Raw genomic sequence first — 17,588 nt, 5'->3', positions numbered from 1 at the left:
AGCCTGGCCAACAGGGTAAAACCCTGTCTCTACTAAAAATACAAAAATCAGCGTGGCATGGTATCATATACCTGTAATCTTAGGTACTTGGGAGGCTGAGGCAGGAGAATTGCTTGAACCCGGGAGGCAGAGGTTGAAGTGAGCCAAGATCACACTACTGCACTCCAGCCTGGGTGACAGAGCAAGACTGTATCTCGAAAAAAGGAAACCAGCAGCCATATAGATCAAGGAAGAAAGGGCCCTGCCAGACAAGAACAGGGATGGATGGCTGGGCACAGTGGCTCATGCCTATGATTCCAGCACTTTCAGAGGCTGAGGCAGGCAGACTACTCAAGGCCAGGAATTCAAGACCAGCCTGGCAAACATGGTGTAACTCTGTCTTTATTAACAATACAAAAATTAGCAGGGTCTGTTAGCAGGTGACTGTGATCCCAGCTACTCAGGAGGCTGAGGCATAAGAATTGCTTGAACCTGGGAGGCGGGTTTCAGTGAGCCAAGATCACACCACCGCACTCCAGCCTGGGCAACAGAACAAGACCCTGTCTCAAAAAACAAAAAAACAAACAAACAAAAAAAACAGGGATGAAGCTACCTGGCTTAGTGCTTCTGCATCACCACAGTGTCTAAAAAGATCTGGATCCCATCTTCCTCAAATCAAGCCAGTAAATACTCTCAAGCACAAAAAGGGTGCTTGATTATCTCGTGATCTAAATAGAATGCAGACCACGGAATTAAGAAGATAATTGTTCCACAGTGTGTGAAGTTACCCAGGGCTGGTGGGGAGAGGCACAGGTTGTCATAGATCTCTTTAATAAAAAAGAAGAAATGGAATATTCATGAGGTGTAAGAGGAGAACTCTTCCTTTTATAAAATCAGTGTTCCACATGCTTGCCATAAGCCTCTTATGTTAAACCTCTGCCTTGGAAAAGTAGGTATATACTTCTCTGCACCCTATCCCAACCCACATAATTATTTTGGTGTTTAAATCAGAGAAGTTTCTTTGAAGCCTGGGTTATTGCTTGTGCTTATGCACGAGATGCTTTTCAAGGCTGGGAGGCTGAAGAGATGAATCCTTAGAACAAGCAGTGGTATTATACTCTTTTAATCTGATCCAATAAACTCTTCATTGTCTCTTTCAACATTACTCCTCGATAACTTTAAAAACCTACTTGGAATTGACAAGCTTTCTTTCCCAGAGTTCCTACTGATGCTTTTCATCTTTATAACAATGTATAATAAAAACATTAGGTTAAAAAAAATTTTGAGGCCGGGCGCAGTGGCTCAAGCCTGTAATCCCAGCACTTTGGGAGGCCGAGGCGGGTGGATCACGAGGTCAAGAGATCGAGACCATCTTGGTCAACATGGTGAAACCCCGTCTCTACTAATACAAAAAAATTAGCTGGGCACGGTGGCGCGTGCCTGTAATCCCAGCTACTCAGGAGGCTGAGGCAGGAGAATTGCCTGAACCCAGGAGGCGGAGATTGCGGTGAGCCGAGATTGCGCCATTGCGCTCCAGCCTGGGTAACAAGAGCGAAACTCCGTCTCAAAAAAAAAAAAAAAAATTTTGAATGCTGCTTAAGAGTTACAAAGTATTTCCACTCACAATGTGTCTTTACATTATGATTTGATTCTGCAACAATCTCATGAGGTTGATATGAGTTCTCTTCATTTTACAGATGAAGAAACTGAGGCTCAGAGGGGTAAGTGACTTGCTCAAAGTCACGTAGCTACTAATACATGGCAGAGTCAGGAGTAAAAATTTGATCTTCTGACTCTAATCTCGTGTATTCCCTCTGCTCTGTGTAGATTTCACTTTTCCCTGATGGTTTCTTGAGTCTTATGTGGCCTTTGTCAACTATTCAGTTCATCATCGCCTTGCCTCTCAGATACCTCAGTCTTAGAGATTGACACATGGTAGTCACTGTTCTTCACATAACTGCAGAAAGTGAAGCAAGTCTCAAGTTACCACAAGCTGGGCCACTGAGGTACAAGTGTACTCACTCAGATCAGTGACAGGTGGCTAAATAGAGGAAGGCTCACCACAACCTAGGCATGGGATGAGTTTTCAGCAAGTTCATGGAGCTGAATTAGTCTACCAAAAGAGCCTACTGGGACCTGTAGTTTTGCACCAGAGAAACCAAAGATGAATCTTTAGGTTTCTAGGATAGGTTTAGTGTGCTGATGTCTAGAGATACAGAGATGAATCAGATGACCTTTAGAAGTTCATCCTTAGCAAGAATTTATTTACCCTCTTTTAACCTCCCAAAGTGCTGGGATTACAGGTGTGAGCCACTGCACCTGGCCTGGATGGATCTTTTAAATGTATCTCTGAATGGCCAGGCCAACATAGTGAGATAGCCATCTCTATTTAAAAAAAAAAATCCTTCCATTCCCTGATGCCAGCTATTAACCGCAACTTAAAGCATGAATTTGGAGAGGCACCTGGAACAAAAAGGCAGTGGTAGCTATTAACGATGTAGGTGCTACGAGGTGTGATAAGCACTAGGTCTTTTCATATGTGTTACCCAATTTAATCTTCACAAATAGTAGGGAAGGGATTGGCCCAATTTACAGGTAAGAACACCGGGAATCATTGGATTCATTAGTGGCATTAGCGGTGATCTAATGAGTAAGGTAAAGAGGCGAAAGTCACCCAGCTTTTAAATGAAATCTGACTACCATGTTTTCCACCGCAACCAATTTAGGAGCAAAGCTTTGTACTCCATCTTTTCTTCTCCCTTGGTTTCAGATATTATGCAGAAAACTCCACTGGCAGGTGTGAGAGGTGCGACAGGAGCTGCAAGACGTGCCAGGGCCCACAGCCCACAGACTGCCTGTCTTGCGATACGTTTTTCTTTCTACTTCGCTCCAAAGGAGAATGTCATCGCACCTGTCCAGACCATTATTATGCCGAGCAAAGGGCACAGACCTGTGAGAGATGCCATCCGACTTGTGATCAATGCAAAGGTGAGAGTCTGTCATTTTGCATGTGGTATAGAAAAATGAAAAGGTTTTCTTCCTTCTTTGCTCCTTTCTCACTTCTCACCACCTGGAGGTTCCTCTTGCTTTCTCACCCCATGTGTCATCCTCTCCAGCATCAGTGCCCTCTGTTTGCTCTTCCGCATCTTCCCTCTAACCTTTGCTGCTCCTGCCCATCCCCCATCCTTCAAGGCCCAGAGACAGGCATCACCTCCTTGAGGAAGTATTGTTCGCCCACTCATCATTTTCCTACTCTACCTTTTGAATCACTGGGGGAAACTTGTTTATTTTCATTACTTTCACTATTCCCTGAGACTTCTGCCTCAAACTCTCCCAAGCTCCATGCCTCTTTTACAGAAGCCTAGTTGTCTGTCCCAGAGATCCTTAAGGCTCACCATCTATCCACGAGCCTGGGCCAATACTTTGAAGTTCTGCTTGACTCTTCTCCTTCCCTTGTCGCCCACCCAACCCACCCACCTCCAACAAAGCAAAACTTCAAGGTCTGTTGATTCTCTTTCCCAAATAGTTATCTAATGACATCTTCTTCCATTCCCACTACCCTCATTTTCCATTCTCAGTATCTAGTATCACACCTTTTGAAGCAGCTGGCTGGTCACCACTTCTGTATCTTGCCCCCACACCAGGTCATCTGGTACACTAATGCCAGAATGATTGTCCTAAAATTCAAATTTCTTATTTTTCTTTACATCTTTCCATAAATGTGATCACCATGAATGCTTCTCAATATTTAAGGAAGAAGTACTTCTAAATTTTTTTAAAACTTTCTAGAAAAATGTATTAGCTGGTAGGATACATTCCTGTTCCTTTCAAAATTATCTCAACTATTTTTAGTTATTTTATGTAAATATATAATCAATCAAGTTTCAGTTTTTAAAAAAGCATTCATTTTTAAAAACTATTTGGATATTGAGTGGCATTACATTGAATTTATTTTGGAGAAAAACTCATCTTTATAATCCTGAGTTACTGTATTTATGAATATGGTATATATCTCCATTCTATGCATTTATTTATTACTCTTCAATAAACTTTTAATAAGTGTTTTCTTTCTTTCTTTCTTCTTTTCTTTTTTTGAGATGGAGTCTTGCTCTGTCACCCAGGCTGGAGTGCAGTGGTGCAATCTCAGCTCACTGCAGCCTCCACCTCCTGGTTTCAAGCAATTCTCCTGCCTCAGCCTCCTGAGTAGCTAGGCTTATAGGTGTGTGCCACCACACCTGGAAAATTTTTTTAGTAGAGATGGGGTTTTACCATGTTGGTCAGGCTAATCTCAAACTCCTGCCTCGTAATCTACCCACCTTGGCCTCCCAAAGTACTGGGATTTACAGATGTGAGCGAACGCTCAGGCCAATAAGTGCTTTTATATTTAAAAGGTGATTAAGATTTTCCCATCAGTCTCTTTAACATATGTCTTAAGGACTCTTCTTCCATGTGTTCTAGAAGCTGGAACCACCTAGAACTACCCAGAACCACTCAGCAGCCACCAAATATGCCATGCTCTTTCATGCCTCTATTGACTTTGTTTCATCTTCCTGAAGAACAATGCTCTAGGGAACTCTCAACTTAAAGACTCAACTTGAGTATCATCCCATCTCCCTGTGAAGCTTTTGTTAGTCCTCTCTGGAGTATTCTTCCTCCTTAATTCTGCAATACACTGCTTTCTCATAGAAATTTTATATTACATTTTAATTAAACATGTCCATCTCTCCTACTGATTGTGAGCCCCCAAGCAAAGGCAAGGATTATACTACATTCATTGTGTATCCTTTGTTTCTACTCTAGAGTGTAAAACATAAGTGTTCATTAAGTGTTTGTTCACTGAATGAATGAATGAATAGGAAACATACTCCTAATGTCTTTTTGCAAATTAAAAAATGTTCAGCTATTAGACCTCCAAAAATTGTTTCTCTCCTCTCCTCTCCAATATCCTTTTGTGGAATTTCTATTAAATGCAATTTAGAGTTTATTGACCCGTCCTTCGTATCCTACCTACTCTTTTATATTTTACCTCTTTGACTCTATGTGAGTTATACTAGGTTAATTCTTCGGCACTCCATTTCATTCCCTGATTTGTTCTCTGTGTTCAGTCTAAAGTCCAACCCATCTATTTTTTTGTTTTCAAGTGACTATATTTTTACTTTTGAGATTTTTAATTGGCAGTTGCAGTGGCTAATACCTGTAATCCCAGCACTTTGGAAGGCTGAGGTAGGAGGATCACTAGAGCCCAGGAGTTTGAGACCAGCCTGGGCAACATGGCAAAATCCTGTTTCTACAAAAAAATACAAAAATTAGTCAGACATCGTTGCACACAACTGTAATTTCAGCTACTCAGGAGGTTGAGGTGGGACGATCACTTGAGCAAGGGACGTCAAGGCAGCAGTGAGCTGTGATTGTGTCACTGCACTCCAGCCTGGGTGACAGAGTGAGACCAGGCCTTAAAAAAAAAAAAGAAGAAAAAATATTTTTAATTGTTTCTTTTTCTTATCCATTTTTATTTTTGATCTTTTTGTCTTATGATTTATTTATGGATACTATGTCTTCATTTATTTATGGGTATCTTAAACATACCAATTGTAAAGACTTTGTCAAACGTTTTTATATCAATATTATCTGATGTAAATTCATATTCTAATTGTTGATTGTGTTTATCATCTCTTTTTTAACTTTATTTTATAAGAGAGACAAAGTCTTGCTATGTTGTGCAGGCTGATCTTCAACTCCTGGGCTCAAGCAATCCTCCCATCTTGGCCACCTGAAGTGCTGATGTTACAGGCATGAGCCACTGCACCTGGCCTGTCATCTTTCTTAGCATTCATTTTATCTATATACTTTGGAATGCGGGTCTTAAGCTCATTGTAAATGAAATATTTTGGTTTTGGTTCTTTACTCTCTCTATCTCTTCTTTTATCTTTGCTTCTCACAGTCTAGAAATTTGTTCACTAACTCTATCCCTCTCTCCAACCTGAAACTCAGTCCAGCAACAAGATGTTCCAGTATGCCTGGAGGTGATATTGATGACAGCACAGATCCCATCAGCAATTCAATTAGGAGCTGAGGGGAGTTCTCGTCAGGCGGTTATGTCTACTAAGGCAGAGTCCCAACCTGACTCCCGATTTAAGCCCTAAGCTTAGATTTTGGCCCTGGTCTTATGTAAAACACTTTTAGTTCCTATTTTGGTAGAAAAGGTGAACTCACAGCCACCATTGCCTACTTCTAGTCCTGGAGCAGAGAAGGTGGATGGCTTGAATCTGACTACCATTTTGCATTTATATTTCCTTCATGTTCCAAAGAGATTTCATTTTCTTTGTAACGCCTATCTATCTTTTGTTTTCTCTCTTTATATTTATTCTATAATTGCATTATGTTTAATAGGAATGGGATGTCAGAATCTGAACTTATAAAATATTATTTTTTAATGCATATGTGTTACTAATGGATAATCAGATTCTTAGAAGATGATTATACCCTAAATTATTGCCCAGCCTCACTCTACTAATCCAAATGCCTGGTGGGATGGCAGGAGGGATACTTAGATGAAACAAGCAAAGGCCAACCTGCTAGAGCCTGCTTCTAATCCTGGTGGTTGTTGTTGTTTCCTTCAGAAATGATTCATCTTCAGGAAATAGGTTGATGACATAGAAATGCCAAGAATTAGGAAAAATGAGGTGAGAAATCACATATTCCCCCACACTGGGAGAAGACTGTCAGCACGTTTCTGTTGAGCTACTGAGCTGAAACTCCTGAACAGTATCGTGATGACATTATATTTTAAAATAACTTCCTCCCAAGTACATGTGGATACGGCCATCTCCAAGTTTAAGGTGGCTTCCAATATTACCTATGTCTTGGTATCTCCAAATCTGTCTCTTTTTCCCAAATGGTTTTCCTGAGCTCCAGTTACATACATCCAGTTGCTGACTCAATATCTCTAATTGGATGCTCAACTCCCAAACCACTTGTTCTGATGCTCCCTATCTGGATAAATGGCTCCACCGTTCACCCAGTTGCCTGAGACAGTAACCTGGCCATTACCCTCTGCTCCTCCCCCTCTCTTAATCCCCACATTCAATATGTCCCCAAATCTTGCCAAATCTGTCCCTTAAATATTTCCTGACTCCATCTCCAGTTTCTTGGTATCCTAGTGTCACTACCTTTGTTCAGACTCCCCTTTCACTGTCTGAATAGTTTACCAATTATTTAGTTGGTCTTCCTATCTTTAGCACTAGTCAGCCTATAATAAATCAGTCTTCCATAGGCTCTTAGACTGATCTCTTTACACAACAAATATAATGACTGATCTCCACTTAAAAACAACTCTCCACTGACTTTAGGATAGAATTTTGTTTTGTTTTGTTTTGTTTTTGAGACAGAGTCTTGCTCTGTCACCCAGGCTGGAGTGCAGTGGCGCAATCTTGGCTCACTGCAACCCCTGCTTCCTGGGTTCAAGCGAGTCTCCTGCCTCAGCCTCCAAAGTAACTAAGATTACAGGCACACACCACCACTCCTGGCTAATTTTTTTTTTTTTTAATATTTTAAGTAGAGATGGGGTTTTGCCATATTGGCCAAGCTATTCTCTCAAACTCCTGACCTCAAGTGATCTGCCTGCCTCAGCCTCCCAAAGTGTTGGGATTACAAGTGTGAGCCACCACACCCGGCCAGGATTGAATTTTAATTTAGTATCTTTGCATATGAGGCCCTTCAACACAGATCTCTTCTTATCTTCAGCCTCATCTCTCACTAGCTCCTCTCCTATCCTCTAATCCAGGCATAGTTAGTTGCTGTAAACCTGAGCCAACCTCACCCACTTTCCCTCTCTGGAATACTTTCTCCAGCCTGCTCTGCCTAGCTACCTCTTTCAGATCCATTAGAGTCATCACTTCCTCCAGAAAGCCTCCCCTAGACCCTTCGCTCTATATTCCTTTAGTACTCTGTGTATTCATTCATCCATTTATTTATGGCGCAATGTTCATACAACCGTGAACAAACCAGCAAAGGTCCCTGCAGCCCAGGCTAGTTTAATTTGTGTAATTGTACTTAGTGGTGTATCAGCACTGTCCAAGAGAAATAAAATGTGATTTAAAATTTTTAGTAGTCATGTTTAAAAAATAAAAACAAGTATAATTTTAATTGTACACATTTAGCCAAAATATCTGAACATGTGATCTACACACGTGTTACCGAGATGTTTCATTTTACATGTACAGCACAACTCAAGTTGCACTAGCCATATTTCAAGTGCTCGTATTGGACACCACAGTAATAATCTAGAGCAATGGTTTCAAATGGTATTTTAGTAGTGGCCACCTTCCTCAGATAAAATCTGAGGCTGAACCCTATTAGGTAAACTGATCCAGGCAGAGCTGTTCGGGTGGAAGCAGAGGAACCACCTCAGAGCCCCATCTGATGCCCCTCCCCACTCCCCTCCCACCATTCCCAGGAAGGCCCTAAGGCAACTCCATAAAAATTCTACCATATAGTGGTTCCCAGTCTGTGTCCATTCGCAATTGACTCCCGCCCATGAAAGAATTAGCCTTCCAAACAAACAGCAGTAACTACTCATTAATCCATGTTATCTCTTTTTCATTCCAGAAACACATATGGTTAATGCTCAAAATGTCTAACCAGAATTAGATAACAGATGAGACAATACACTGAATTGGGGGTGGGATGGGAGTGGTGGAAAGCTGATACTGTCATTGGCCATATGGTGGTAAATATTGGCTATTTGATTTTTTGAAAAGTTGAAGTTATCTCTGTTACCATGATTATTGGATATGTGAGACCTTTATTCCAAAGTTGCCCAATAAAATACTTTATTTTCATTTGTGAAATCTGACAACCCTAATTCCAACCACTAGTGTTGTGCAGTGAGCAGCACAATGCAGTGGGGGGTACCTGGTTTCTAATTAAGATTAGGCAACCATCATTAGGTAAGCTAATGTCTTTTACTGTCAACAGTCAAAACAGGACAACACCAGCCTTTGAAGTTATTTGTGGGGATTAGAGAAATGATTCATGATACTGTAAGCACAGTTTGAAAAACAAAACAGTTTTTTCAACTTTCATTTTAGATTGGGGGTATATGTGCAGGTTTGTTTCAAAGGTATATTGCATGATGCTGAAGCTTGGAGTATAAATGAATCTGTCACCCAAGTAGTGAGCGTAGTACCCAATACGTAGTTTCTCAACTCTTGCCCCACTCCTTCTCTCGCTGCTCTTGTATTTCCCAGTGTCTATTGTTCCCATCTATTTTATTAATTTTATTTTTGAGACAGAGTCTCACACTGTCGCCCAGATTAAAGTGCAGCGATGCAATCTCAGCTCACTGCAGTTTCCACATCCCGGGTTTAAGTAATATTCATGCCTCAGCCTCTCAAGTAACTGGGACTACAGGCATACACCACCACCCCTGGCTTATTTTGGTTTGTTTTTGAGACAGGGTCTCGCTATGTTGCCCAGGCTGGAGTGCAGTGGTGCAATCTTGGCCCGCTGCAACCTCTGCCTCCCGGGTTCAAGCAATTATCCTGCCTCAGCCTCCTATCTGGGACTAGAGGCACACACCACCAAGTCTAGCTAATTTTTCTATTTTTAGTAGAGACTGGGTTTCATCATGTGGGCCAGGCTGGTCTCAAATTCCTGGTCTCAAGTGATCAGCCCACATTGGCCTCCCAAAGTGCTGGGATTACAGGCATGAGCCACCACATCTGGCCAAAGTCTTACATTTAAATCTTTAATCCATCTTGAGTTATCACCTATATGGTGATTGTAAGGGATCTAGTTTTATTCTTCTGCATATGGCTAGCCAGCTATCCCTGCACCATTTATTGAACAGAGATTCTTTTTCCCCATTGTTTATTTTTGTCGACTTTGTCAAAAATCAGATGGTTGTAGGTGTGTGGCATTATTCCTGGGTTCTCTATTCTTTTTCATTGGTCTATGTGTCTGTTTTTCTATCAGTGCCATGCTATTTTGGTTACTATGGCCTTATACTATAGAAATACTATACATTATTTGGGTTTGAGATTTCCTGGGTGAATTAAGGATGATGGTTTTGGGCATTCCCAGTCTCAAAAGTTCATCCTCACAGTATCCTTGAGATTGTATTCAAGGGATGAGAATTACAGGAATATGGCTTGAACCTGGGAGGCAGAGGTTGCAGTGAGCTGAGATCTTACCACTGTACTCCAGCCTGAGCAACAAAGCAAGAGTCTGTCTCAAAAATAAAAATTAATAAAGTTTAACACATCTGTAGGGTGTTAAATTTTAAAATAATAGAAAGCATTCTAGAACAGGAGTTAGTGGATGAATCTTGCAGCCCTCTGGAGTGTTCGCACCTCTTCCTCCCGTATTTGACATCAACCCGTGAACTTGCCCAGTTGAAGTTCTCTGTCTTTGATACTCATTTTTTCTGCTATCATTCTTTTTTTAATTTTTATTTTTTATTTAATATTATTTTTTCATATAATTCTTTGCAGTGAGCAGTCCTTTCTTTACTATAGCTAGCACAAGTCCCTTGCTGGTTAGGAAAATGTTGTGCTATCATCTGGTTTTGCAACATATAGATACAAAATCTGGAGACAGGTTTTTCTCATGGGAATAAACTAGGCAGAAGAAAAGATGAGTTCCTTCCTTCTTAAGTCATTAGCTCTCATAGTAAGAAATGAGGATGCATGAAAGAATCAGGAAAAATTTTGCAACCTAAATAAGAAATTACCAACTATATATTTTATTCACTTTGGACTGCCCAACAATTTTAGGATATTGAAAAGAAAAATATGTAAAAACATGGAAGGAGAGGTAGACTGGGAAAACGCAGCACACTCAGGCCTAATATGTAGCTTTCTCTGTAACTGATACCTCCGTAATAAGCTCATTCCTTGCCTTTACACACTTAACTTTTTACTTACCCTCCTCATAAAATTTTATTTTTTCTATTTTGTTTTTGTTTTTTGATTTTGTGTTATTGTTTCTTCTCCTCATAAAATGGTTTGGAATCAAAATCCAGGCTGAGTAACCAAAGCCTCTTAACTCTCCCAAGATGCATCTTTCTGTGTGGACTGAGGCTCACGAACAAAGCTCAGAAGTTGCACCGCATTTGCTGAATTCATCCCATGGGGTTCACTCTGAAGAAGAGCAGATGGTGAGCTGCTCTGAGTTTTAAAGAAATGCCAAAATGCCTGTCTTTTAGGTCCCAAAGCCCCTGCAGATCCTTAGAAGCAATGATAGATGTAGGATGTTAAACTTTAAAATAATAGAAAGCATTCTGGAAATTAACAAACTGCCTTTTGCAAAAGATTCCGGGCACCCTAAGTGTGCAGGTTTGGCGATAAATCAATGTAGGAGATGTAAATGAAGTCCCTGATTTGTCACCCAAAGCTGACGTGTAGTGCCTTTGGGTATTGCCTGGGATCTGGGCCTCAGACAATTTATTGTTGGTCTTCGAGAAAAATGTAACAAACCGTGTCCAGGCGCGGTGGCTCACACATGTAATCTCAGCACTTTGGGATCACCTGAGGTCAGGTGTTTGAGACCAGCCTGGCCAACATGGTGAAACCCCATCTCTACTAATGAGAGTAAAACTTCGTCTCAAAAAAAACAAATGTAACCAAAGTTAAGGTAGGAATTTTGTGACCTAACCTAGCTATGTATGGCCTGTTTCCCGTCTTTTAGTGTTTTCTACTCGTATTTTATTGTAAATTGACAAATTATAATTATATATATTTATAGGGTACAAAGCGATGTCATGATCTATGTATACAATGTGGAATAATTAAGTCAAGCTAATTAACATGTCCATCAGGCCAGGCATAGTGGCTCACACCTGTAATCCCAGCACTTTGGGAAGCCAAGGTGGGTGGATCACTTGAGGTCAGGAATTTGAAACCAGCCTGGGCAACATAGTGAGACCTCATCTCTACAAAAAAATAAACAAAATGTGGCCAGGCACAGTGGCTCATGCCTGTAATCCCAGCACTTTGGGAGGCCAAGGCAGGAGGATCACTTGAGGTCAGGAGTTCGAGACCAGCCTAGCCAACATGGTGAAACCTCATCTCTACTGAAAATACAAAAATTAGCCAGATGTGGTGCATGCCTGTAGTCCCTGCTACTCAGGAGGCTGGGGCAGGCAAATTGCTTGAACCTGGCAGGCAGAGGTTGCAGTGAGTCCAGATCACACCACTGTACTCCAGCCTGGGTGACAAAGCAAGAGTGTGTCTCAAAAGTAAAAATAAAAATAAATAATATATATTACCTGGGTATGGTACGTGCATCTGTAGTCCCAGCTACTCAGGAGGCTGAGGTAGGAGGATCACCTGATCCCAGGGGGTCAAGGCTGCAGTGAGCCATGATTACACCATTGCAATCTAGCCTGGGCAACAGCCTAGGATTACAGATGTGTGCAATTGTGCCCTGCTGAGGTGCTCTTTCTACCACACTATCTGCCTTAGCCACCAGATAGAGGAGGTCCAAATCTATAGCCTCTGTTTCCTGTGAAGATAATTGGAGAAAAAAAAACAAGAGTTCGTCACCTCAAATACTTACTCATTTTTGTGATAAGAACATCTGAAATTTACTCTTACCAATTTTGAAAGTACATTATTAAGTATAATTACGAGATATAATAGATTCCAAAAACATATTCTTCCTGTCTAACTAGAACCTTATAACCTTTGACCACCATCTCCCCAGTCCCCCCAGTCTCCGGTAACCACCATTCTCTTCTCTACTTCTATGAGTTCAATTGTTTTAGATTCCACATTAAAGTGAGAGCATGTATCTACCCTTAATTTCTCGTCATTGGAAAAAAAAAAAAAAAACCTCTCTTTTATGTTAAAAACTGAAGTAAGACATCTAAGCTATATTTTAGAAAAATGTAGAATGGGGAAAAAGGAAGAATGGAAATAAGAGAAGATTGATTCTTCCATCAGAGACCACAATAATGTTCCAGAACATGCAGGAAATTCTGTATGAAGCTACAGCTAAGGTAAAAATAAAGTGGTTTTGAATTTATATCACTACAGGCAGCTTCCAACCTAAGAAGCAGTTCAGTAGTAAAGGTGTTTATTCTCTAAGCTGATGTTAGAGCTCAGAATTTATTTTTCCACAGAAACATTATAAAGGATTGAGCTCACAGATCAGCCATGAAAAGTCAATTTAACTACATTGTGAATGTAAAGGACAGATTCATGGTTCTGCTTCAAGTTCAAAAACCACCCTTTACAGGATTGTTCTGATGCGAAGACCTATACAAGTTCCAACTTACAGTACCAGGCATATTCTATGCCCATTAATCTGATGCTCCCGTTTTAAAATTAACAGCAAAAATGCTCAGGAATTCCTAATGGAATGAGCTAGATTTAGGTCTCCTGTCCCCAAACTTTCCAGAAGTTATTATCCCTTGATACCTGCATAGAAGAAATGTTTGGGCCTGTCCTTTTTGGGGTGTCTGAATTAGGAGAGAGTAGTATTGCCTCCGTAGGAAACAGAGGCCGTAGATTCCGACCTCCTGCTCTATTTGGTGGCTCATGTGATAAGGGAAATGGTGTGGTAGAAAGAGCACCTCAGCAAGCAGCAATTGCACGCATCTATAATCCCAGCTACTTGGAGGCTGAGGCAAGAGGATTCCTTGAGCCCAGGAGTTTGAGATCAGCCTGGGCAACATAAGGAGACTCCATCTCAAAAAAACAAAACAAAACAAAAGAGAAAGAAAGATCAAGAGGTTATGAGTCAGCAAACTTGAATTTGAATCTTGACCACCACCTATGTAACCCTGGATAGGTGACATTACATGTCTGGGCCTTAGTTTTCATTTATTAATATTTTTTAAATGAGAAATATATGTCAAATTTCTGAGAAGAGAACTTAACAGCATTCAAGAGAATTTCAAAGGAATCTATCACCATCATCACAACCCCAAAATTAAGAACCTCCAAACAAAATGACCTGCTAAATCCTTTCAGCCCTAGCATTTTAAGTGCCAAGTTTAGCGTTGTTTCTCAATTAGAAACTGCCTATTCATGATTTATGCACTGAGTATTGCAATCGTCCAAACAGCTAGTAACATACTCCACACTAATTAAGAATAAGCAGAAGGACGAATAAAGGCTTTAGACACTTTCTACATGATTTCTCATTCTCTGAAAGTCTTTTCTCTTGCTGTAATAAAAGATGTCATCCCTAAATCCTCAATTTTCAGACTGAGAATCTACATCGATTGAACTAATTGTATAATTTTTACTTTGTGTGGGAGACTTTTTTCTTTTTCATATCATCAATCAATTCACCCTTCTTCTTCACTTTACTTGACATATTCCTTGTTTTTAAGTGTTCCGGAACAAAGACAGAGGTTGAAATCTAAGGTCAATATCATAACTTAAAACGTTTTTTCTTTCAGGAAAAGGAGCGTTGAATTGCCTAACCTGCGTGTGGAGTTACCACCTCATGGGAGGGATCTGCACCTCGGACTGTCTTGTTGGAGAATACAGAGTGGGAGAGGTATGGAGGGCTGGCGGTGCGGGGCTTTCTGCTCTCTCTAGAGAGGAACATGAGCTTAGTTCCTACATGTCATTCTGGGCAATCAAAAAGTCCCAAAATTCTCATACTGTAGAAATAGTGTATGTTTAATATTTTTAAATCTTCTACCAGCCAGGCACAGTAGCTCACGCCAGGCACAGTGGCTCACACAAGCACTTTGGGAGGCCTAGGCGGGCAGGTCATGAGGTCAGGAGTTCGATACCAAACTGGCCAATATGTTGAAACTCCATCTTATACAAAAATTGACCAGGCGTGGTGGCACACACCTGTAGTCCCAGCTATTTGTGGGGCTAAGGCAGGAGGATTGCTTGAACCCAATCACACCAGTGCACTCCAGCCTTGGCAACAAAGTGAGACCCTGTCTCACAAAAAGATAGATTATATGAGTGGTAAGTAACAAAGCTGGGATTAAACCTGAAGGATGTGATAATACATGAGATACAGGATTCAATGAGATAATACAGCTGAGAAAGCACCTTAGCAGTGCCTGAAACATGCTAAGGTGCTCAATAAAAGCAATTTATGGTCCTTCTTCTTTTTCTATCATACCATACTTCCAAAGTTACAGAGTAAAATAGGAATGCATCTTCCCTAACCCACATTTCCAGTGCCAGTCAAAGAATGACTTGTCAGGAAGGAAGCCACTTTCTTCTCATCTCTCTACTTTCTTCCCATAGAGATTTAACTACTTGAGCTACAGAGCCACAACATATATTATTCTGGGGCCAGACTACGAGAATCCAATAAGCACAGAGGCCAAGCAGGTCACTAACATACATGCTGGGTCAAAGAAAACCACAACGTAAGCTTGAACCTTGAAGGAAAGTGGAAATTGATGTATCACCTACATGTTGGTGACAAAATAGCAAGTGCTGAGGATTGTGTCAAATAGAAGAGTGAAAATCAGGGCCATTGCCACGTGGGAGTGATGAATCCAGTGCTGACAGGTCTTCTAGCTTCTAAAGAGAAATTAGGAATGAATTTACATGTGAAATATCCCACTTTTGAGATGTGGGAAATGAAAGCAAAATATTTTAAACTGCAAGTCAATAGTGTGGGCCAGACAAAACTAGTCCTTGACCTGAGCTGTCCTTGAGCACATGAGCTGTCAGTTCCTAACCCAAACCGTTCTAGACATCTGTTCTCCCATTGTTATTAGCAGATCTCAAAGGGCAGGGCCCAGCCATGATTCCACCCCATCACAGACAGTTGGTTATTTCACCCAGCACAGTTAAAATGGGCTCAGAACACACCACTCTCCTTATGGAGAAAGATGAAATGCCATCTGGAGAAAGATGAAATGCCATCTGGAAACTCCAGTGCCTTGTTAATACCTCTGCACTCGAAAGGAACCTCTTGATTGCTCTTAACAGGGAAAGAAATTTAACTGTGAAAAATGCCATGAGAGCTGCATGGAATGCAAGGGACCAGGGGCCAAGAACTGCACCTTGTGCCCTGCCAACCTGGCGCTGCACATGGACGACAGCCGCTGCCTCCACTGCTGCAACGCCTCTGATCCCACCAGCCCTCAGGAGTGCTGTGACTGCCAGGACACCACAGGTGAGGGGAGAACAAGAGCAGCCTATAGAGGAAGGGCATGTGCTCAGGAAGCCAATGGGAACGGAGGGAGGGGGGATGGGAAGTTCAGGAAAATTAATATGGCTACCTTATTATTGAGTGCTTACTATGGGCCTACTGTACTTGAAACTTCATGCCCATTGTCTCACTTCACAAGTAGAGATTATCAGTCCCCCTTTACAGATGAGGAGACTGAGGCTCAAAGAATTGGATTTGCATGCCCAAGTCCACACCGATAATAAAAATTTCATCTGGGGACTGGGTGTGGTGGTTCATGCCTGTACACATCCCAGCATTTTGAGAGTGTAGGGTGGGCAGATCACTTAAGTCTAGGAGCTTGAGACCAGTCTGGGCAACTTGGAGAAACCCCATCTCTACTAAAAATACAAAAATTAGCTGGACATGGTGGTTCACGCGTGTAATCCCAGCTACTCAGAAGGCTGAGTGGGAGGATCTCTTGAGCCCAGGAGGCAGAGATTGTAGTGAACTAAGATCACACCACTGCAGTTCAGCCTGGATGACAGAGCGAGATGCCATTTCAATTTTTGTTAAAAAAAAAATGGCTTATCTGGAATTAGATTCTCTGCTTGCCTCCAAGACTAGAACTCAAGTAGAGCTAGCATTTTATCTTTATGAATTTACTTTGTTCCTTTTTTCATTCTTCCCTTCTGGGGAAAAAAGGAAAAGAATCAACTACCAAGGAAGCCAATGTCAATATTATCTTGATTCTGTTGAAGAATCATTCTATGAAAGTCAGCCCAAACCTAGACTTCTCACTAGAGACTGATATTTTAGAAATGAATTTTTCTTGAAGGATAAGAAGTAAAACCCCCTTTACCAATTTCCAGTCCCTCAGCTGTCTTCACGTCTAACCCCATCCACGTGGGTATTTGATTCTCATTGGTCACAAACTTACAAAGATCTCAAACTGAGAGATTTCATCTCAAAAAAGAAACACATATTCTTAAAATATACTTTCTATACCAAAAGTAGATAATTTCCTTGGGGTTCAGAAGTAACATTCACCAACAAAAAGAGATGCCATATTTGTGAGTCTGTCCATTTGTAAGTTAAGAAAATCCCAGACCCATAACTGCTACCAGACATTTCTTTTTTATTTTTTATCAGCATTTTCAATTGGGTCTTAAGTATCATCTCACCAAAAACATTTTCCTTCTTTTAGCTTTCCTACCCCTCTGAGCACCTGGTTTTCTCTGTTCTTCATACACACCTACATTGAGGGTCTGATTGCCTAATATCCATCCTGTGTCAGCTAAGAATAATAACCCTCACAACATTAACACCTTTAAATGAAACCAGAAGTTTGTGCATGTTTCGTGCAGTTTGTGAAAGCCTGTTCCAACTAAGAACTATCTTGTCAGCTTTCCTGGTCCCCATGAGGCTCTTGATGAGACACCTGCAGCAATCTGCAAAAGTCTAAACGCTCTTGATTGCCTGATCTTTCTTTACAGAGACACTCC

The 17,588-nt window shown here is 41.1% G+C and overlaps 1 protein-coding gene across 2 annotated transcripts in view; it reads left to right on the top strand.

Moving 5' to 3' along the window:
• The window catches only part of PCSK5 (proprotein convertase subtilisin/kexin type 5), a 472,843-nt gene that overhangs the window by 450,258 nt on the left and 4,997 nt on the right, over positions 1–17,588 (top strand). For both annotated transcript variants that reach the window (XM_064361641.1, XM_064361640.1), the window contains 3 exons: positions 2,750–2,967; positions 14,390–14,490; positions 15,903–16,089. In XM_064361641.1, coding sequence (XP_064217711.1) covers positions 2,750–2,967; positions 14,390–14,490; positions 15,903–16,089 — 506 coding nt within the window. The remainder of the gene's footprint in view (positions 1–2,749; positions 2,968–14,389; positions 14,491–15,902; positions 16,090–17,588) is intronic.

The sequence above is a fragment of the Aotus nancymaae genome, unplaced genomic scaffold (genome assembly GCF_030222135.1).
Source record: "Aotus nancymaae isolate 86718 unplaced genomic scaffold, 86718_ANA_hifiasm-v0.15.2.pri h1tg000041l, whole genome shotgun sequence".
Taxonomy (NCBI): domain Eukaryota; kingdom Metazoa; phylum Chordata; class Mammalia; order Primates; family Aotidae; genus Aotus; species Aotus nancymaae.
Note: the sequence above shows the minus strand (reverse complement) of the source record. Positions and strands in the feature narration are given on the sequence as shown.